The sequence below is a fragment of the Suncus etruscus genome, chromosome 9 (assembly GCF_024139225.1).
Source record: "Suncus etruscus isolate mSunEtr1 chromosome 9, mSunEtr1.pri.cur, whole genome shotgun sequence".
NCBI classification, from domain to species: domain Eukaryota; kingdom Metazoa; phylum Chordata; class Mammalia; order Eulipotyphla; family Soricidae; genus Suncus; species Suncus etruscus.
In genome coordinates, this window is record NC_064856.1 from 52395821 (window position 1) to 52419259 (window position 23439).

The 23439-nt window shown below is 41.6% G+C and overlaps 1 protein-coding gene across 2 annotated transcripts in view; it reads left to right on the forward strand.

Annotated features, from left to right (window-relative positions):
- STIM1 (stromal interaction molecule 1) overlaps positions 1–23439 on the forward strand; it is a 214971-nt gene that overhangs the window by 111115 nt on the left and 80417 nt on the right. For both annotated transcript variants that reach the window (XM_049780499.1, XM_049780500.1), the window contains exon 2: positions 13557–13687. In XM_049780499.1, coding sequence (XP_049636456.1) covers positions 13557–13687 — 131 coding nt within the window. The remainder of the gene's footprint in view (positions 1–13556; positions 13688–23439) is intronic.

Genomic DNA, 23439 nt, shown 5'->3' on the forward strand with positions numbered 1-23439 from the left:
TTATTCTTTAAAACCCCACTATTTATTTTATTTATTTATTTTTTTGTTTCATGATCTTATATTTTCTCATAGTTACTGTTCTGTTACTATCAAGGAGTTACTAGGTATGATTTTCATGGACAGGTAGTAACAGTTAGACTTGTATACATTGCATTTGTGAAATTCCTCTGTTTTATAGTAAAACCCCAATATTTAAAAGTAAGAGGAGGGGCCGGGCGGTGGCGCTGGAGGTAAGGTGCCTGCCTTGCCTGCGCTAGCCTAGGACGGACCGCGGTTCGATTCCCCGGCGTCCCATATGGTCCCCCAAGAAGCCAGGAGCAACTTCTGAGCGCATAGCCAGGAGTAACCCCTGAGCGTCACAGGGTGTGGCCCAAAAACCAAAAAAAAAAAAAAAAAAAAAAAAGTCAGAGGAATGGAGTAATCTACTTTACACATCAGGGAAAACAAAGATTTATTCACTTATTCAGCAGTTCTGTAATAAGTACTTATGTGCCAGGTATTGCAACTACTATGTTTTCCACTGTTAGATACCATAATACTGAGGTGTACTAAAAGTATTTGCTCTTGTGAACCTTATTGTTTGGAGGGAGAAAGACAAACAAATTGATTTACTATATCATGTGTAAGGTGATAATAAGGGTTCTGAAAAAATGAAAGAAAAGGGGCCGGAGAGATAGCGTTTTCCTGCACACAGGATGGTGATTCGAATCTCAGCATCCCATATGGTCCCTCAAGCCAGGAGCAATTTCTAAGTGCATAGCCAGGAGTAACCCCTGAGCATCACCAGGTGTGGGCCCCCCCCCAACCAAACCAAAACAAAACAAAAAAGCAACTGTTTTAGGTTTACAATAAAATGTAGAGGGAAGTATAGAGATTTTGCTTCTTTTCTCAGTACATACCACATGCATATCCAACCCTGTTATCCCTATTACTCACCAGTGTGATGCAGTTTTATTTATTTTTAATTAAATTACCATGAAATCCAAAGTTACAAAATTGTTCATGATTGAATTTCAATTGTACAGTGTTTGAGCAGCATAGTATGTTTTGGTGTTTTTTTCTACCAGCATTAAACTTAAACTAACATATACTAATCACTGTAAATTCATAGTTAACTTTAGGCTTACTCTTTTATGGCTTTATGGTTTGTTGGTTTAGTTTTTGATGCATTCTCAGTGAGACGTGAGCACGGTGAAAGTTATTTGTGTCAATACTGGTTGGGCAACTGAAACCAGTACCAACTTTGTCTAGAAAGGGGTATTGTTCTGGATTCTAACCTCTGGTTGAGAGTAGCTGTGTGTCTTAGATTTGAAGACAAGGTAATTTCAGAGGAAGGGCCTATTATAGCCTCAAATAGGCTGGGCTTAGAAAGCTTTGACTGTGCAGCTAGGCTTAATACTTTAAAACTGTCAATTCCAGTTCCCAGATAAATTCCTCTTAGCCTTTATATTTCCATCTAGGTCTTTTTCTCTTTTTTCGGCCTTACTTGCATCCTCAAGGTCATGTACTGTTATATCTGGAACCTGATAGTCCTTGGTTGAATACAAAAGTACTTATTGGGGCTAGTCTGTCGTTTGAGATTCTTTAAAAAATACTCTGAGGGGGCCGGAGAGATAGCACAGCAACGTTTGCCTTGCAAGCAGCCAACCCAGGACCTAAGGTGGTTGGTTCGAATCCCAGCATCCCATATGATCCCCCGTGCCCGCCAGGAGCCATTTCTGAGCAGATAGCCAGAAGTAACCTCTGAGCACCACTGGGTGTGGCCCCAAAACAAACAAACCAACAAACAAAAAAGAAAACTGTGTAAAAATACTCTGAGATACACCCTTGTCAAACTCTTGTCACTACAGAGTTTGCCAGTCCTGTCTGGTGTGAGAGAGTATAGTTGGGGAATTTTTTCTTTTTTGGTTTTTGGGTGCAGTTTTCAGGGGCTACTCCTGACTCTTCACTCAGAAATCACTCCTGGCAGGCTCGGGGAGCCATATGAGATACCAGAGATTGAATCCTGGTCAGCCTCGTGCAACGGCAAGCACCTTACTTGCTGACCCCTGGAGAAATTATTCTTATGGATGAAGCCCCTGCTAGTAAAATGAACTATTTCCAGATTCCATACAGGTTTTAGTTAAGTGATAAAAATGGCCTGATCTGATCTGTGCCTTATTCCTTTGATCTTTCCCTTACTTCCCTTTGGATTTATTTCTCATATATGATAATGCACTGTTAGGTTCTACTATAGTGGTTTGACTTTGTATGCCTAGAGATAGTGTTCTTTGGGAGAGTTTCTATTTAGTGGTGAGAAATAAAAGTGGTTGAAACAGAAAGAGGCATGGTAGATATTGATAGTAATAATTGGTGAATTGCTAATCTTTGACAAAAAAGCAAGAAATCCTAAGTGGAGCAGGGAAAGCCTCTTCAACAAGTGGTGCTGGCAGAACTGGTTAGTCACTTGCAAAAAGCAAACATAGACCCCCAGTTAACATCATATATGAAGGTAAATTTCAAATGGATTAAAGACCTTGATATCAGACCTGATACCATAAGGTATATAGAACAACACGTCGGTAAAACACTCCATGACATTGAGCCTAAAGGCATCTTCAAGGAGGAAACTGCACTTTCCAAACAAGTGGCAGCAGAGATAAACAGATGGGAATACATTAAGCTGAGAAGCTCCTGCACCTCAAAAGAAATAATGCTCAGGATATACAAGCCACCCACCTTGTGGGAGAAACTATTCACCCAATACCCATCAGATAAGGGGCTAATATCCAAAATATATAGGGCACTGACAGAACTTTACAAGAAAAAAAACATTTAATCCCATCAAAAAATGGGGGAGAAGAAATGAACAGACACTTTGATAAAAAGAGAAATACAAATGGCCAAAAGGCACATGAAAAAATGCTCCTCATCGGGGCCAGGCGGTGGCACTAAAGGTAAGGTGCCTGCCTTACCTGCGCTAGCCTTGGACAGACCGCGGTTCGATCCCCCGGTGTCCCATATGGTCCCCCAAGCCAGGAGCAACTTCTGAGCACATAGCCAGGAGTAACCCCTGAGCGTTACCGGGTGTGGCCCAAAAACTTAAAAAAAAAAAATGCTCCTCATCACTGATCATTAGTGAGATATAAATCAAAACAACGATGAGATACCATCTCACACCACAGAGATTGGCACACATCACAAAGAACGAGAACATTCAGTGCTGGTGGGGATGTGGAGAAAGGAACTCTTATCCACTGCTGTTGGAAATGCCATCTAGTCCAACCTCTATTGAAAAAGATATGGAGATTCCTCCATAAACTGGAAATTGATCTCCCATTCAACCCAGCTATTCCACTCCTAGGGATATACCCTAGGAACCCAAGAATACAATACAAAAACCCCTTCCTCACACCTATATTTATTGCAGCACTATTCACAATAGCCAGGCTCTGGAAACAACTAAGATGCCCTTCAACAGACGAATGGCTAAAGAAACTATGGTACATATACACAATGTAATATTATGCAGCCGTCAGGATAGATGAAGTCATGAAATTTTCCTATATATGGATGTACATGGAGTCTATCATGCTGAGTGAAATAAGTCTGAGGGAGAGAGATAGATGAAGAATAGTCTCACTCATCTATGGGTTTTAAGAAAAATAAAAGTCATTTTTGCAACAAAAAAAAATAATTGGTGAATTGTACAGTACTCAGTAATCCTCTTGCTTTTGGTGGAGACAGGGCCAAATTATGATTCCATTAATTTATGCATGCATTCATTCAGCTAGCATTTACTGATTTCATACTTGACAGGGTGGATGTTATTGGTAGTATTGTGTCCAGAGGACAAAATTAGTCAGACTTTGTCCTTGCCCTTTTCTGGAAATGGCATGCAAACAACTCAGAATACAAGAATTTATAATGTAAGAGAGCTATGTTCAAAGTGCTTTGGAGGGACCAGAACAATAAGTACAACAGGGCACTTGCCTTTCATGTGGTCATCTTGGGTTCAATCCCCAGGTCCTCACGTAGTCCCCAAAACTCCCCATAAGTGATATCTGAGCAGTCAAGAGTAAGAACATGAGCACAATTGGATGTGACCCCAAAACAAAATAACAAAAAATAACAAAACAAAAACAAAATCAAGGGGCCGGGCGGTGGCGCTGGAGGTAAGGTGCCTGCCTTGCCTGCGCTAGCCTAGGACGGACCGAGGTTCGATCCCCCGGCGTCCCATATGGTCCCCCAAGAAGCCAGGAGCAACTTCTGAGCGCATAGCCAGGAGTAACCCCTGAGCGTCACAGGGTGTGGCCCAAAAACCAAAAAAAAAACACAAAAAAAACAAAAAAAAAAAAACAAAATCAAAGTGCTTTGGGCACAGAATAGTAAATGACAAGCTCTCCCTGGAGAAAGATGATGTTTGGACACAAGGGAAACAATTTTGTGGTTTTGTCTGCCAATAGTTATCAAACTATTTACTCTGCAAACTATTGAGTTTCATCCAGATCTTTTCAGAAGCCTATAGGGTTAAATCCTAAGATGTTTTATATTTTCTTTGCCATGTATACATTTGAGTTAATGGTATGAAACAACAGATAAAATTGCTCTCACCTTGATAGGAATCAAAGAAGTGGCACACAACTGTGCTGGTAATTATTGTATTCTTCACTTTAATGGACTCTCAGTTGAAAAAAATGTTTTAAAAACAAGAGATACTAGAGAGGTTAGGCAGCGTTTTTCAACCTCTGTGCCGCGACACACTAGCATGCCGTGAGATATTGTCTGGTGTGCCGTGGAAAAATTCCAATTTCATCCATAACATGCGGCTTTGGCTTACAAATAGACCAATCATTAGATTATTTCATGATAAAGTAATTATAAAATAATTTCTTTTTATTTATTTTATTCCTATTCAAGAGAATTACTTTATAGGTACAGAATTCAATTTGTTTTGTTGTTGTTGTTTTTGTTTTTGGGTCACACCTGGCAGTGCTCAAGGGTTACTCCTGGCTCTACACTCAAAAATCGCTCCTGGCAGGCTCGGGGGACCATATGGGATGCCGGGATTTCGAACCATTGTCTTCTGCATGCAAGGCAAATGCCGTACCTATATGCTATCTCTCGACCCCCAGAGTTACATTTTTTTAAAATATTTTCTAATGGTGGTATGCCTCGTATTTGTTTGTTTGTTTTCATGAAAAAAGTGTGCCTTTGCACAAAAGGTTGAAAAATACTGGGTTAAGCCACTTTCCTTACATGTAGCCAATTCTGATTTGATACCACATAGGATCTCCTGAGTATGCCAGGAGTACCACTAACTGTGGTGGCTTTGGCCTCTCAAAATGTTTTTTTTTTTGTTTGTTTTTTGTTTTTGGGTCACACCTGGCTTTGCTCAGAGGTTACTCTTGGCTCTAAGCTCAGAAATTGCTCCTGGCATTTTGACTTAAACAAACAGTGATGAATTATAGCTACTTAGACTTAGTTATTTGGCAAACATTTTCTTGAATGAATTGATTCTGTCACTCTAAGGAAAACTACTGATATTTGTTGCCAATGATACAATTTAATTGAAAATTAGAATTTTAGACTGTTTTCCACTGTATGCTTGGCATTAAAAAAAGCCTTCTGGGGCCGGGAGGTGGCGCAAGAAGTAAGGTGCCTGCCTTGCCTGCGCTAGCCTTGGACGGACCGAGGTTTGATCCCCCGGTGTCCCATATAGTCCCCCAAGCCAGGAGCGACTTCTGAGCGCATAGCCAGGAGTAACCCCTGAGCGTTACCGGGTGTGGCCCAAAAACCAAAAAAAAAAAAAAAAAAGCCTTCTGATAAAATTTGTGGTACTATTAATAAATATATTACTTTGATATTGTATAAATGAAATTTAGATATTAACTTAGTGAATTAGTAGTTTCTATATGACCAAGAAATACATATTGTTACAAAATAACATGTAAGAAAAAATAACATGTAGATGAAAGAATCATTCAAAGTGCAAGAGAGATCAATGGATTTTAATATAATATGGCACAAAAAATTTTATCAATATAGTTTCAGATTTCACATTGTAACTAAACTTTAATAAACCTATTCCTAATAGAGTTTTAGCACCATATCAGAGAAGAATTACCCATAACTATCTGAAGTGATATTAAAAATCCCCACCTTTTCCAATTGCATACCTCTGTTTTCTCAATTAAAAATGTATTGAATGTGGAAATCAATATAAAACTACTATATTTTAATTATTTTTTAAACTTTATTGATTTATTAATTGGTTTTTGGGCCACACCCAGCAGTGCTTAGGGGTTACTCTGCACTCAGAAATCGCCCCTGGCAGGCTGGGGGACCATATAGGATGCTGGGAATCAAACTGGGTTGGTCCCTGGTTGGCCACATGCAAGGCAAACGCCCTACTGCTCTGCTATCTCTCTGGCTCCAAGATTACTGTTTTTTAAATCAGACTTCATATATTTGCAAAATCTAAATATAGTTTTTACCTTTTTTGAATAGTTTTCCAGAAAACAATTATTTAAAATTTATACTTTATTTATATTATAGTTTATAGATTACAATATTGTTCAGGTTGTAAAAAGTTATTGCATACTCTCCCCACTGAAATGCCCTTTTCCCTCTCTTCCATCTCTCTGTCATCTCTTGTCCATCATTTCTTCCTTCCTCCTGTTCCCATTATTTGCTGATTGACAGCAATGGTTTTATTATATACTTTTAACTCCCTTTGCATTACCCATGTGTTTGAGACCCTCCATTTTCCTGTGTTACCTCCAGTCTCCTCCCCACAGACCTGGCAATCTTAGGTCTGTATACCAATAGTCATGGTTAATTATTAATTGATATTGTCCATACCTTTGATTTCTCTATATACCACAGGTGAGGTCATTCTGTATTTGTCCTTCTGCCTCTGACTTATTTCATTCAACATGATACCGTCCATATTACTGCAATCTGCATGGCCTAATTTTTTCCTCTATAGATTATATTCCATTGCTTAAATGCATAGCAACTTCTTTATCCATTATTCTGCTGCTGGACATTTTGATGGCTCCCATATCCTGGTGATTGTATTAAGAGCTTCAGTGGACATAAGGTTCATTAAATATCTTTTCAAATTAATGTTTTTGTCTTGAGGCTAGTTACCTATCTAGAAATGGGGTAGTTGAGTCAATGTGAGCTCTCATTTTACTTTTTTGAGAAATCTTTTTGTTTGCCACAGAGGCTTTATGTAGCAGGTGGCATTTTCACTAGTAGTGAAAGAGGGTTTCTTTTTTTCTGCCAATATTGGTAGCTTTCAGGTTGTTGTTTGATATGTGCCATTCTCACTGGTGTTAGTAATACCTCAATGCCATTTTGATTTGTGTTTCCCTGGTACTAAGTGATAATAAACACTTTTTTTGGTATGCTTATTGGCCATTTGTATGTCTTCTTTATAGAAGTGAAATGTCTCTCCATCTCCTCTCCCCAGTTTTTGATGGGGTTACTGGGAAAACAATTCTTTTTTTATTCTACGTATTGAAGTTAGGGTTTCAAGTGTGAGATAATATGCTCTCAACTACATCCTCTACTTTCAACTACATAACTAGCCAGAAAATTATTTTTAAACATTTTTGGGGTGTATATATATATATATATACACACACTCGCATATAACTTATATATACATATATATACATATATATGTATATATACATATATATATGTATGTTTGGAGGCCTCACCCAACAGGGCTCAGGGGTTACTCCTGCTTCTGCACTCATAAATTACTCTTGGCAGGCTGGGGTTCATATGAGATGCCAGGGATTGAACCTTAGTAACTATGTACAAGGCAAACACCCTACCCACTGTGCTATTGCTCTTGCCCTATGGGATTATATTTTTTGAAGGGACCCTGAGGTCAGAAAGTTAAATAACCTGATATTTTCCCTCTCTAAACCAGATTTTTTTCTATTTTGAGGAATACGATATATATAATTATAAATTGACAGTAATTCAACGGCTTACTGATTTTTTGCTTGCTGCTGGGAACATGGTCTCAAACCAGTAGGGCAATGACACTTGATGAAGAAGACAAATTAAACAGTAACTGCCACACACTATGATAAATGTTACCAGTGATAGACACATAAATGTGGGAGTAAGGCTATTTTCAGAATCTCTTGCCAACTCACCTAGAACATATGACAACAGTTTGATTGGACTGTACCTACTGTGGTTAATTCTTCTTAGACTGATAGGAAAAGTGGCTAAAGTTAATAGAAGATGAGAACTGTTTACTTCTTCTCCAGGAGGAAAAAGGAAAACCACCAATGTATTGATGTCAGCTTCATGGAGGCACTGTGCTAAATTTCTCCTATATAATCCTCAAAAAAACCCTATGTTATAAAAGAAATTATCCTCATTTAAAAAATGAGATATTATGAGGCCGGAGAGATAAATGGAGGTAGAGTGTTTGCCTTGCATGCAGAAGGATGGTGGTTCGAATCTCAGCATCCCATATTGTCCCCCGAGCCTACCAGGAGTAATTTCTGAGTGTAGAGCCAGGAGTAACCCCTGAGCATTGCCGGATGTGACCCCAAAACCAAAAACCAAAAAATAAAATAAATAAAATAAAAAATGAGATATTAGAAGCTCAAAGAAGTTAAATTGTCCAACATATGGTTCTAATCAATAAAACTTAAGGTTTTGTTTGTTTCTTTTATTTTGGGGCCATACCCAGTAGCACTCAAGGGATACTCCTGGCTCTCGCTCAGAAATTGCTCCCAGCAGGTTCAGGGGACCATATGGGATGCCTGGGATCAATCCTGGGTCTTTTCCAGCTCATCTGCATGCAAGGCAAACACCCTAATGCTGTGCTATCGCTCTGGGCCCCAAACTTGAGTTTTTATGTATATTCTCTGACTCCTAATATCAGAGCTCTTCATGGCAAAAACAATGTGTTGCTGAGTGGTATATTTTCTTTTCTTTTTTTTTTTTTTTTTTGGCCATGTTCAGAGATTACTCCTATCTTTGTACTCAGAAATCACTCCTAGGGGCCGGGCGGTGGCGCTGGAGGTAAGGTGCCTGCCTTGCCTGCGCTAGCCTAGGACGGACCGAGGTTCGATCCCCCGGCGTCCCATATGGTCCCCCAAGAAGCCAGGAGCAACTTCTGAGCGCATAGCCAGGAGTAACCCCTGAGCGTCACAGGGTGTGGCCCCAAAAAAAAAAAAAAAAAAAGAAATCACTCCTAGTGGGTTCAGGGGACCATACAAAATATTGGGGATTGAATCTGTGTACTCTGCATGCAAGGCAGCCTCTTTATTCATTGTACTAGCTCTCTGACTCCCTAAGTGTTACATATTCTAATATATTTCAGAGGGTTCTGGAAAAACTTGCAGAATTGGCAGGAAATAGAAGGTAGAAAAAGACCTAGAAGAAGAAAGAGAGCTTAAGAAGTGCTTGGCTGAAGAAATTATTTGTGAATTTTGGCTGACATGGTTTTCCTGGACAGGATTCATGTGGGACATTAAGATTTTTATACTCCGGGGCCGGAGAGATAGCATGGAGGTAAGGCGTTTGCCTTTCATGCAGGAGGTCATCGGTTCGAATCCCGGCGCCCCATATGGTCCCCCGTGCCTGCCAGGAGCAATTTCTGAGCCTGGAGCCAGGAATAACCCCTGAGCACTGCCGGGTGTGACCCAAAAACCACAAAAAAAAAAAAAAAAAAAAAAAAAGATTTTTATACTCCTTTATCTTCAGTCCCCTTGATCCTCTATGCCAGATGATGCCAGCAGCAAAGGTCACCTGTCTGATCATATTACAACCTGCAGCCTGGTGTTGTAAGTCCACACATTTCTTGGAGCTGTTACAAAGCTTTGGGAAAGAGGGTGGCTGACCTCAGATGGGTGCTGCCCAGCTTGTGGTTTCTAGTTCCTAGAGCTTGGTAAACTAATTTTATTATGCTTATTATTCTTTTAAAAAATATTTTAGGTGGGGCTGGAGAGATAGCGTGGAGATAGTGCGTTTGCCTTGCATGCAGAAGGACTGTGGTTCGAAACCTGGCATCCCATATGGTCCCCCGAGCCTGCCAGGAGCAATTTCTGAGCGTAGAGCCAGAAGTAATCCCTGAGCACTGCCGGGTGTGACCCCCCCCCAAAAAAAAAAAAAAGAAAAGAAAAAATATTTTAGGTAGGGGTCAGAGAGTACAGCAGGTAAGTTGTGTGCCTTCAATGCAGCCAGCAAACTAGGGTTGATCCCTGTCATCACTTAAGGTCCTTTAAATACTACCAGGAGGGATACCTGAGCAGAGGGCTAGGAGTAAGCCCTAAGTACAGGTGGGTGTGGCACTAAAACGAAGAAAAACCTTTTTTTGGGTTCTAGGAATTGAACCCCATATACATGTGAAATATGTACTCTGTCCCTGAGCTACATCCTCAGCCCCTCTATTATTCCTAAAAGCCTAATAGAATTTATGTTCTTAGAATAAACCTAAGTCTGCATATAGGCAAGAGTGGATTTCTTTTTTTTTCCCTTTTTTTTGGGGGGGTGGTGGATGGAGGTGGAGAGGTCATCCCAGCTCTATGCTCAGGAATCAGTGCTGGCAATTCTCAGGGAACCATATGGGATGTCAGAGATCAAACTCAGGTCAGTCATGTACAGGGCAAACACCTTTCCATATAGTACTATCTCTCTAGTTCAAGAGAGGATTTCTTAACTGTGAGTTAGAAATCTGTTAATGATTCAAGTATACTATTACTAATCTTTAAGAAAAAGGAGTCAGCAGTGAATTTTGGTTCCTCATTTTATCCACTTTTTTTCTAGGAGATAAAGTTGAGATCTGATAATTCCTTTATGCCCCGCCAAGATTTCAGAGCCTGACATGAAGACCACTCAATGCATGTTTAAATTCTCATATCAATATATTTTTTTTTTTTTTTTGGTTTTTGGGCCACACCCTGTGACGCTCAGGGGTTACTCCTGGCTATGCGCTCAGAAGTTGCTCCTGGCTTCTTGGGGGACCATATGGGACTCCGGGGGATCGAACCGCGGTCCATCCTAGGCTAGCTCAGGCAAGGCAGGCACCTTACCTCCAGCGCCACTGTCCGGCCCAAATTCTCATATCAAAAGAACTTGATAGAGCTAGGGAGATAGCTTAAGTGCTAAGACCAACAGGCCTGTCATGTGGGAAGCTTTAAGTTTTATCTCAAGGATTACATGGCTGGGGCCAGAGTGATAGCATAGCAGTAGGGTGTTTGTCTTGCATACAGTGGACCTGGGATGGACCCTGGTTCTATTTCTGGCATTTCATATGGTCCATTCTTCCTTCCTCGAGCCTGTCAGGGTTATTTCTGAGTGTAGAGCTAGCAATAACCTCTGAGTGCCATGGGGTGTGAACCAAAAACAAACAAAAACAAAAGATTACATGGCCTCCCAACACCACTGAAGGTAACTCTTAAAACTCCAATACACAGTTTTTGACTAATTAAAAAATTAGGAATGGGAAGGTGGGGATTATGTTGATTATGCTAATCATAGTGCTTTATGCTACATCTAAGTACTAGTTGTTATTTATTGATTTTTTGGGGGCAGGGAAAAGTGCTAGGTAGTTCATGGATAGGAGTCCATGAACAAAATTGACATATCTAGAACTATATTTGGTGAAGAAGTTGATATATAATGTCTTAATTGCTGTTACATTCAGTGCATGGCACTTTTCTACTTGTCCTCTGTTTCATACCTTTTGTCAGGACAAATGTGGATCATAGGTTGTCTGAAGACACTTTGCACGCACTGTTCACCTGTTTTGTTTTTTACTTGTTTGTTTGTTTGTTTTTATAAAACCATGTCCTCAATGTGTTTCTTACCAGTATTACTCTTTGATTTCCATGAGACAAAAGCAATCCATAGCTTTGGTCACCTTGGTGTAAAATTAAGATGGGGCCAGAGAGATACACAGTGGTAGGGCATTTGCCTTGCAACGGAGCCGATCCTTGATGGATAGTGTTTGAATTCTGGCATCCCATATGGTCGCCCAAGCCCGCCAGGAGTGATTTCTGAGTGCAGAGCCAGGAGTGACCCAAAACCAAAAAAAAGAAAAAGAAAAAAAAATCATCAGATGAAGTGCTAGCTAGGTCAGCACTCCTGGCTATGGATTTTGGTGTATCATTTTAATATTTAGTATATTTTTACTGTATAACATTTGGACACTTGCATATTGACACTACTAGTGTTTAAGTAAGGGGTTTGAGTAACTAGCATGTAATATTCTGTTCTATCACTTTCAGCAGCATATAGCATCTTAGATGGTTTCAGGTTTTTGATCAGTACCTTCTAGAAGGCTTCACAGGATCCTAGTAAATGGTACTTGCCTTGAATGTGGTCCACTTTCTGTTTGAATTCTTGTACCACACACATATGATGCATCGAACACCACACCCAAAAATAATTTCTGAGAAAATAGCCAGAAATTAGCCCCAAGCACTACTGAGTATAACCACCTCTCCCAAAGCCCCCCAAATAATAGGGGATCTTACAATCATAGTCTCTGTTTTGTTCTGTTGGGGTGCTGGTTGGGGGGAAGAGAGGCTGTACTTGGTGCCCAGGGATCACCATGTGTATCTTTGCTCATTCACTGCTGGAAATGAACCTGAGCAAGCTGTATGCAGCCGCTTGAGCTACATGGCTTAGAAGCCAAAAGCCAACATATATACAAATATAAAAGATATTCTCAAATAGTGAACTGGAGAAAGAATAGTAGAGCTAAGACTAAAATCTAGACTCTTTTTTTTTTTTTTTTTGGTCACACCCAGCAGCAGTGCTCAGGGGTTACTCCTGGCTCTATGCTCAGAAATCGCTCCTGGCAGGCTCGGGGTACCAGCAGTGAACAAAGGACGCAAAAAGAAAAACTATATATATGGTATCAGAAAAAATGGGTAGTTTTCCTATTTCTAGACAGATTACAGTAACTTACATTTGTTTATTTAATTAAAAGTGTCACTCCAGGGGCCAGGCGGTGGCGCTAGAGGTAAGGTGCCTGCCTTGCCTGCGCTAGCCTTGGACGGACCGCGGTTCGATCCCCCAGCGTCCCATATGGTCCCCCAAGCCAGGAGTGACTTCTGAGCGCATAGCCAGGAGTAACCCCTGAGCGTCACCGGGTGTGGCCCAAAAACCAAAAAAAAAAAAAAAAAAAAGTGTCAGTCCCTTTGAATATGTATTTCTTTCATTACTACGAGGCTAAACTTTTCTCTTATTTTGGTGACTATTTTTATTTTTCTCTCCTTTGCCTTTTTCCTTTGGAATTATCTATTCATTTACCTATTCTCTGTCTAGATCCCGATATATTCCTAGTCTTATGCTTGACTTTTTTGCCAGGGAATTATTAGGATGTTGAAGCATTGTTCCTAAGTGAGGTAACTAAAAACATTCTGGAGGATCTGATTAAAGACTAGATGAAACACCTTTTTTTTCTATCTGAATAACTAATCAGTTAACTGACTTCATGAGTAGTTAGGTGCTGCTAAAGATACTGGGGAGCAATGACTGGGGTGCAGTCCCAAGTAATACTGTTTCCTGCTTTTCCTATACAGAATTTTGCCGGATTGACAAGCCCCTATGCCACAGTGAGGATGACAAGCTCAGCTTTGATGCAGTCCGCAGTATCCACAAGCTAATGGATGATGATGCCAATGGTGATGTAGATGTGGAAGAAAGTGATGAGGTGAGCCCTCTTGCCCAGCCATGCCCTTCTTCCTCTAGAACAGTTTCTGAAAGCTATCTTAAGAGACTGTTCCCTGTAGAGAGTTATTCTCAATATTGGCTTGTTCTCTGGGAAGCCATCTCTATTTGGGAAGGTGATTTTCAACAGAACAACCCTGCAGGAGCCAGCCTATCAGAGTGCAAGTTTTAGGTCTGTCTCCATGTCTGTGCCTGGGCTGACACCTGTCTAAAGCTAAAGCTAAAGCCCAACACTGACTAAATTATGCTATTTGAGAGTGTGAGGTAGCACTGTTGTTGGTTGCTATAGTTTCCCAAATTATTTTTGTAATCCTGCTATAGGCAGAGAGCATGGGTCTGTATACTATGTGTTTAGTTTTTGGTTTGTTTGTTTTTTTTTGTTTGTTTTGGTTTTTGGGTCACACTTCGAAGTGCTCAGGTGTTACTCCCAGCTCTATGCTCAGAAATCGCCCCTGGCAAGCTCTGGAGACCATATGGGATGCTGGGATTTGAATCACTGTCTTTCTGCATGCAAGGCAAAACACCCCACTTCCATGCTATCTCTCCAGCCCCATACTTTGTGTTTAATCTGTGTTGATATGTGCCCTGAAACTTTGTGTTTAATCCTTTGATAATATGTGGGAGAGAGGCAAGATAGTCAGATTTTGCCTTCTGGAAGCTTACACTTTTATTTAGGATAAAGAAACAAATATTCATAGAAAGATCCATTGACTTTTGGAGGAAAATAGAATTGAGGTAGAGTGGAAGGGGGTGGGGTGGGGTGGACCAACCTGGGAAGTAGAGAACCACTGTGAATAAATAGTAATAAGTAGTAATATTCATAATGGTTAGGTTTGGTTCAGTAGGACAGGCATGCAGCTTAGTGATAGAGCACTTGCCTCACATGTTTGAGCCACTGGGTTTGATCCATGACACCATCAAAATTAATAAAAAAGCAAACCAAACAAATAAAACAATAGAGAATAAAAGGCTTGCTTTGATAGAATGTATGATATCAAGTCAAAACCTGGAAAAGAATCTGGAGCCCAGATCAAGATACCTCTATTGAAATGGCATTTGCAGGTTCTTTGGCAACAATCATGAAAACAATCTCTGTTCTAGCCTCAGAACTGGAGAATTTAAAAAAAATAAAGAAAAGGGGCTGGGAAGGTAGCACTAGAGGTAAGGTGTTTGCCTTGCAAGCACTAGTGTAGGATGGACCGAGGTTCGATCCCCTAGTGTCCCATATGGTACCCCCAAGCCAGGGGTGATTTCTGAGCACATAGCCAGGAGTAACCCCTGAGCATCAAACGGATGTGGCCCAAAAACCAAAAAAAAAAAAAAAAAGAAAAGAGAGGCTGGAGAAATACCATGGAGGTAGGGCATTTGCCTTACATGCAGAAGGACGATGGTTTGAATCCCGGCATCCTGTATGGTCCCCCGTGCCTGCCAGGAGTGATTTCTGAGTGTAGAGCCAAGAATAACCCCTGAGCTCTACTGGGTGTGACCCCCCCCCAAAAAAAAAGGAAAGGAAGGAAGGAAGGAAGGAAGGAAGGAAGGAAGGAAGGAAGGAAGGAAGGAAGGAAGGAAGGAAGGAAGAAAAGTACATGATGGGGTAGAGGTCAGGGAGATAGTATAGGAGTCAGGAGTAAGGGTACATGCAAGATAAACATCACTGATTATAGCCCTGGACACCCCAAACAATACTGGACTGGCACTTGAGGTCTCAGGCACCACTATTGGAGACCCATAGCCTCAGACTCTGGCACTGAACCACTGTTTCAGTTGACTAGAATAGTCAACCACCATTTGGGAGGCCCCAAAACAAAACAGAAAACCCTTGATGGAAGTATCTTAACTTAATGGAAGTATCAAAGGACCCAAACTTTATTATCCATGCTAAGAATAGAGCCATATTTCTTGTGACAAATGAGACCTAGATCTCTTTCCCAGGGCCCGGTCACAGGACTGGGAGATGGATGGTACAACAGGAGGTGAAAGGATCCAAGATCCACAAATTCCTGGATATCTTTGTCATCTACTCCTCCATTTTTTTTTTAAACTTTACCGAATTGCTTCTTAATGAGGGGAGGAAGAAAATGTTCTTTTTAGAGGAATGTTACCACAACAAAAAAGCTCATCAGCACAAACTGTTCTAAAATAACAGAAAAGCTGTCAGTCACCCTATTCTTCTCTGCACCAGTGGTGAACTGTTCTTTTTCAGCAAAGCTCTGCCTTTGCTTTCGCTTCAACTGCTCTCCCTGAAGTCTCAGGCTTCTGATATTTGGAGAGGCCTGCTACTTTGGGGTTTCAAGATCAATCACAAGCTACTGTCTTTGAAAGAGAAAGTAATGATATCAAAGTGTGGGTTTTTTGGTCATTCTAAATATGAGACAACTTTAGAGTTCAGAATTGAACTAGAAAATTGAATGGACATCTCAGAGTTTAGCATATCGGATAATGGAAGCTGTGGTGCCATCATGACATTGGCTTTGTTGATCATGTAGATTTTTCTTTTTTGGAGTAGGGGTTGGTGGATTTGGGTTCTGTACTCGAATCAGTTTAATTGAACCAGGATCGGCAACATGAAACGCCTTAACTCCATAACTATGATTATTATAATTCATTTAAGAGCTTTGCTGATTACACAAGAGTCTTAGTATAGTCTGAAGTGGGGTGAGGGCAGCCAAGTGATTGTGGCTCTCTCTGTTATTAATTCAGCCTCATATTAGTGTTTTTAGATAATTGAGTTATAACTCTAGAATTAGTGCTTATTTTTTTTTATTGTGTTGTGTTGATTTGTGATACTAGATATCAAACCCAGAGTCTTGGGACTGGGCTCTTGCTCAGTGGTAGAGCATTTATTTTGCATGTGTAATGCCCTGAGATTGACCTCCAGCACTTCCAAATAGTAAATAAAGAAATGAAATTCAGGGCCTCAAGCATGTGAGACATGCTCAATCACTGGCTCTAAAGTGTCAATTGTCTTTGAATCATCTAAACCATGTCTTCAGGGGCCTCTTGGATTTTTTTTTTTTTTTTTGACTGGCTCTGGGGAACCATATCGGTTGCTGGGATTCGAACCACTGTCCTTCTGCATGCAAGACAAACGCCTTACCTCCATGCTATCTCTCCAGCTCCCTCTTGGATTTTTTTTTGGGGGGGTCATACCCAGCAGTTCTCCGGGGTTACTCCTGGCTCTGTGCTCAGAAATCACTCCTGGCAGCCTCGGGGGATCATATGAGATTCTGGGAATCAAGACATGTCCATCCTATGTTGGATGCTTGCAAGGCAAACACCCTACCACTGTGCTATCACTCCTGACTGCCTCTTGGATTATTATCTCATTATCGAGATTCCCTTATGTATTGTTAGGATTTCTTCTTTTTATTTTATTATTTATTTATTTTATTTATTTATTTATTTTTGTCACACCCAGCAGTGCTAAGGGGTCACTTCTGGTTCTGTGCTCAGAAATTGCTCCTGGAAGGCACAGGGACCATATGTGCTATTTCTCTGACCCCTGGGATTTCTTATAGTTTTTCCTTTTTGATTCCTTCTCATTTATTTTTATTTTATTTTTATTTTTAACTGTATTTAAAGAAAATACATAGTTGACCACAATACATTTGTTTACAGCTAAGTGAGAACAAAGTTATTAAAGAAAAAGGAATAGAAAGAAAAAAAGAAAAAGGGAGAGAAGAAAGTTAAAAAATAAAAAGAAAGAAGGGCTGGAGTGATGCAGCCAACCCAGCATGGACCTAGGTACGATCCCCAGCATCCTATATGTTCCCCCAAGCCTGCCAGGAGTAATTTCTGAGTGCAGAGCCAGGAGAAATCCCTGAGTGCTGCCAGGTATGGCCCCAAAACAAAACAAAACAAAAAAAAAGAATAATTATAGTAGCCTTTTGTGAAAATTAATGTATCTCCAATGAAGTAATTAATGCAATGGCAGAAGGTTTAGTAAGCTCTTGTTGTTAGCTGTCCATTTTGTTAAAGTGGTGTGTTCCTATAGGGATGACAGCATCAAACAAAGTTGTCCAGAAATTCAAAGCACTATCACTGATACTGCAGCTTTTAGGGGTGTGATGGATGCAGCAGACATGGCTTCAGCAGTGTGGGGACTTTGCCCCTCATCTCAAGATGGCTAGTTTTCTGCTACATCGTTGTTAGTGTATCCATGAGTTTTCACAGCTTGATTCTGGATAAAAGAGTAAGTCCGTGGAACTGGCTCAGCTCAGACATAGAGAGACAGTGTTTGTGGGCATGGTTACAACAGCTTCTCATTTTCTTTTTTAAAAAATCTTACTAATATAGTACTTGTCTTCCCTCTCTGTCAAACTTTGAGCCAACCATTTCTCTCATACTGCTTGTGTACAGAGCAGAAGAGACACAGGAGAAATAGTTACAAGAGGTGAAGACTTCTTCTTTACATGGTAAAGAGAATGAGAAGGATCCTATCTGGCATAGGAGACTCATTGATTTTGAGCGGGCAGAAGCCTTAGTTGGCATAGTGTTGCTTCAGAGAAAGATTTCTGGAATAACCAACGAGACTTCTAAATTCAGGCCCAATTTTAGCTACTGTGGCAACTTCAGTGCCAGTAAATTTGGCTGCTGTGTTGCTGTCTCTAGAAATGGTGCCTGTTTGAAAGTTGCAGTTCATAGTAAGTGAAGTCAGGGACTGTGACTGAAGCTCTCATATGTTTGTCTCTAGTTGGTTCAGCTTTTTAGCAGACATTGACCTACTGAGCAACTTGGAAAATTCCTTTGATATAGGAGAGGCTAGAGATCAATTTGGTACAGACACATGTTCAGAGGATGATGGACTATAGTAGGAGAAAAGACACTCCCTCCCTCTTTTCCCTCCCTCCTTCTCTCCCCTCCTTCCCAACCCTCTCTACCTTCTTCCTTTCTCTCCTAACTTCTCTCTCCCATATCCAGCAATGCTTACGGGCTAAAAATCTCAGTGCTTGGGATTACTCCTATCAATGCTCAGTGGACCATGAGATGCTGGGGATCAAGCCCAGCCTCCTAAATGCAAAGCATGTTTTTCAACTGATTGAGTTTTCCTGCCCTCACTTGTACATTAAATGGCATGTAAATTTAACTTGGCAGAATTGTGGATGATAGTAGTTTAGTAACTTGTTGGTTTTCTTAGGATAAACTAATGGTTAATGGTTTTTACCCTGCAAAATTGTTGGCTAGAATAAGTGAGAAAAGTGCTAATAGAAGTCTTTGGTAAATGATTCTCCAGTTGCTGGGGCTGAAGAGGTAGAGCATTTGCTTTGTCTTGCATGGAACCAACCCATGTTTGATCCTTACCACCTCATATGATACCCTGAGCACTGTTAGGAGTGATTCCTGACTGCAGAGCCAGGAGTAATCCCTGGGCATTGATGGGATTGGCCCTCCCCAATAAAAACTTAAGTACAAATAACTCAGAAAACAATAATAAAAACAAGCATCTGAATATAAAAAAGAGGTATTTGAACTTATAGACAAAACAAACTGCCAAGCGAAGTGGAAGAACCGCTATAACTCTCTTTTAGTTTCCTATAAAGTTAAACAAACTTACTACGTGTCCTAGCAGTTCTATTTTTAGGTATTTCCTGCTACAGATAAGTGAAAATTTATATTCACACTAAAAGCTTTACACAGTTTATACAGATTTATAGCAACTTTACTCAATCTCCAAAAGTAAACACAAACCAGAATTCCTTCAGTGTGTGAATGGACAAAGAAATTGAGAAAAGTACTTAGCAACAAAGAGGAATGACATATTAGTGATGCATATAACAAAGATGAATCATAAAGACACTGACAAAACTAGATTTTTTGTCTTTGCTTGGCTTGGGGGCACATCTGCTCAGGGGTTACTTCAGGCTCTGTATTCAGGAAGCACTTGGGAGACATATGGGATGCTGGACATTGAACCCTGGTCAGCTACATGTAAACCAAATGCCCTACTTCTTTTTCTGTTACTCTAGCTCCCAAACTAGTTTTAAAAAAATTATATACTTGGGACTTGAGCGATAGCACAGTGGGTAGGCTGTTTACCTCTCATGCAGATGACCTAGGTTCAATCCTTGGCATTTCATATTGTCCTCTGAGTCTGCCAGGAGTGATTTCTAAGCATAGATCCAGGAGTAATCTCTTTCTTCTCTTTCATTATTTGTATATAAAAAAGCCATGGTTTTTTTTTTTTTGGGGGGGGGGCACATCTTGTGGTGCCCAAAGGTTACTCATGGCTCTGTGCTCAGAAATTGCTTCTGGCAGGCAAACGACTTCCTTACCTGCTATACTATAGTTGTGGCCCCTAAACTGTTTTCTTCCTCTTATTTCTTTTACTAACCTATTGCACATACTACTAGTCGTTTTCCTAGATCACAAAATGAAGTACATTTTGGTTTGTTTTTGCATGATTTTCTTTTCCTATTCTGTTTTATTTCTGATTCTTAGCACTCCAACCTCTCAAATCTGGCCTTAACCTTTCTTATTACTCTTTAGAGCAGGGGTCTCAGACTCGAGGCCCACGGACCGTTTGAGGCCCTCCGTACAACATTTTGTGGCCTGCGGCCAGCCTTCAAATATTGCCTTATTTGCGATTATTCGCTTACCAAATAATCGCAATAAAAATTGCATTAGTAAGAAAAAATAGCATTAAACATTCGCATACCCTGAGCAGTTCCGTTCGGGGTATGTAAATGTGTTTTTTTTTTTTTTTATAATTTTTTATTATGAATTATGAGAACAAAAGATGCAAAGAAAGAGGATAAGGTAAAGTTACAGTGGAAGGACAATCACCCATAACATAATTATCAGAAGAAGTCCCCTTGCTGATATCTTAACTTTGAATTTTCACCAAAAAAAGTTAAGATAAATAAAACAGAATCCATGTGCAATTACTTTTTCCCTCAAGTCCCCAGATTGTAGCACATTATAATATTTCTTAACAGCACACAAGGCAATCTAAAGCCATCAAGCTTACGTAACTCCTTAAACATTAGAGGCATAGTGTTTTTTACATTTCCATGTACATGCATATTAGCTTAAGTTAACCTCAAATTTTAAGTGGGTGTGTTTTAAGGATTAGAGTCAAAGGAGCACAGTAAAAACGGTGTTAGAGTGGCAATTGTTGTTTGCATAGGCCCACCAAAATATGAGAGGCATGGAAAGGAATAGCCTTGGCCTAAATACAAAGAGATCCTACCCCTGAAGTTTCCTGGCATAAGACCAGCTCTAGGCCTCAGGAAAGTTATCGTTCGCTCCAAGACATTGTCCGTAGCGCCAACACACTTATCACAGAGTCTCTGTTGTTGGTCTCATGTTTCTGTATTAAAGATTCTGGAATCTGCATGTCCTACATTGAAGTCATGTGTGGAGTGCCTTCTCGTTTCACCTCACCATGAAAGGGGAATGCAGGAAGCCCTGTCCTATAAGCAGGTTGTTGTTGTTGTTAAGTCTTCTCAGTGTTAAAGGAAGTCTCTTTTGAGCAGGACGATGTCTGAGCAGTGGTAGGGTCTTCCGTGGTAGAGGATTGCTTCCAGGTGATGTTATAGACAAACCTCACCATAAAGGGGCAATACAGCAAGCCCTGTCCAGTAAATAGGTCATTGTTCTTGTTGTCTTCTCAGTGCTAAGGGATGTCTCTTTTGAGTAGATCGATGTCAGAGCAGCTGTAGGGTCGTCCCTGGTACAGGAATGCCTCCGGGTGATGTTATATACAACCTTGGATGTTTTGTAAATGTCTTCTGTAGATCAAGGGGTAAATGGAGAATGTCCATTCTTCTGAGGCCTGTGCCAGGTCTTTATGTCAATGTTCAGGGTGTAAGGTCTCATTGTACTACAAGATTTGTGTGTTCCCCTTTCTATTAGATAAGAACTTATTGGTATGTATAGTATTTTCCCATGTCAGTGTGCCTACGCAAACAAGATATAAAGCCACGTGGTGCTATCAGATATATGGGGGCATAAGATCATTTCCAACAAGACCCATGACTTGGTTCAAACATAAGTATTAAACTGAGGGATTCTTTCACACCAAATTCCATATTGAGCAGTTCACAAAGAGAAGATAAAAAAAAATGGGGGGGGATCATCACTGTATAAGAAAGTATTTAGCAAAAGTTATAGCCGTCAAAGAAAACACCCATAAAATGTTGAAAAGATATGTGTCCTTTTTATGCCTTTTAAAATAGTTGTGTGGGTGTTAACTCTAGGGCACCACTTTGGTCTGTGAATTAGGACTCAAGAGTACTTAAGTTAGAAAGGGTAAAAAAGGAGTAATGATGATAGGAGTTAAAGAAGTTAAAGAGAAATATGAACTTATGAAGGGGTATGCAAAAGGGCAGAGTACAAAATGGACATTCTGCATACATAAAAACATAATTCAATGATAGTGAGTACTAGTAATGTTTCTTGTGAGAGTACTATTAATGTTTCTTGTGCGCGCGGGGGCAATAGCCCCCGTGCGATTTTGAAAATGTAGACTGGACAGAGATTACCAGTGCCAGCCAAACCTCCTCCTGCCTGACTCCCGGCTCCCAGGAAGGAGAGATCCTTCAAGAAGCTGGGAGAACAGAAGTTCAGAGCCCCACCCAGACCCTCCCTAAGGAGCCGCATGGATAGTGGGGGAAGGCCTAGGGTCCTTCAAGCTCCACCAAGTGACCCAACTCACCGGCTTGCCCAGGGGTGTGGCCCGGGGAAGCCCTGGAGATCTGGAGCAAGGCGGCAGAGGGGTGCTGGGGTTACCCAAATCCCGCACCCCCCCTAGGCCTGGCCAAGCAGGCCACCGGCATGGCGTGGGCCTGCCAAACCTCCTCCTGCCTGACTCCCGGCTCCCAGGAAGGAGAGATCCTTCAAGAAGCTGGGAGAACAGAAGTTCAGAGCCCCACCCAGACCCTCCCTAAGGAGCCGCATGGATAGTGGGGGAAGGCCTAGGGTCCTTCAAGCTCCACCAAGGGACCCAACTCACCGGCTTGCCCAGGGGTGTGGCCCGGGGAAGCCCTGGAGATCTGGAGCAAGGCGGCAGAGGGGTGCTGGGGTTACCCAAATCCCGCACCCCCCCTAGGCCTGGCCAAGCAGGCCACCGGCATGGCGTGGGCCTGCCAAACCTCCTCCTGCCTGACTCCCGGCTCCCAGGAAGGAGAGATCCTTCAAGAAGCTGGGAGAACAGAAGTTCAGAGCCCCACCCAGACCCTCCCTAAGGAGCCGCATGGATAGTGGGGGAAGGCCTAGGGTCCTTCAAGCTCCACCAAGGGACCCAACTCACCGGCTTGCCCAGGGGTGTGGCCCGGGGAAGCCCTGGAGATCTGGAGCAAGGCGGCAGAGGGGTGCTGGGGTTACCCAAATCCCGCACCCCCCTAGGCCTGGCCAAGCAGGCCTCCGGCATGGCGTGGGCCTGCCAAACCTCCTCCTGCCTGACTCCCGGCTCCCAGGAAGGAGAGATCCTTCAAGAAGCTGGGAGAACAGAAGTTCAGAGCCCCACCCAGACCCTCCCTAAGGAGCCGCATGGATAGTGGGGGAAGGCCTAGGGTCCTTCAAGCTCCACCAAGGGACCCAACTCACCGGCTTGCCCAGGGGTGTGGCCCGGGGAAGCCCTGGAGATCTGGAGCAAGGCGGCAGAGGGGTGCTGGGGTTACCCAAATCCCGCACCCCCCCTAGGCCTGGCCAAGCAGGCCACCGGCATGGCGTGGGCCTGCCAAACCTCCTCCTGCCTGACTCCCGGCTCCCAGGAAGGAGAGATCCTTCAAGAAG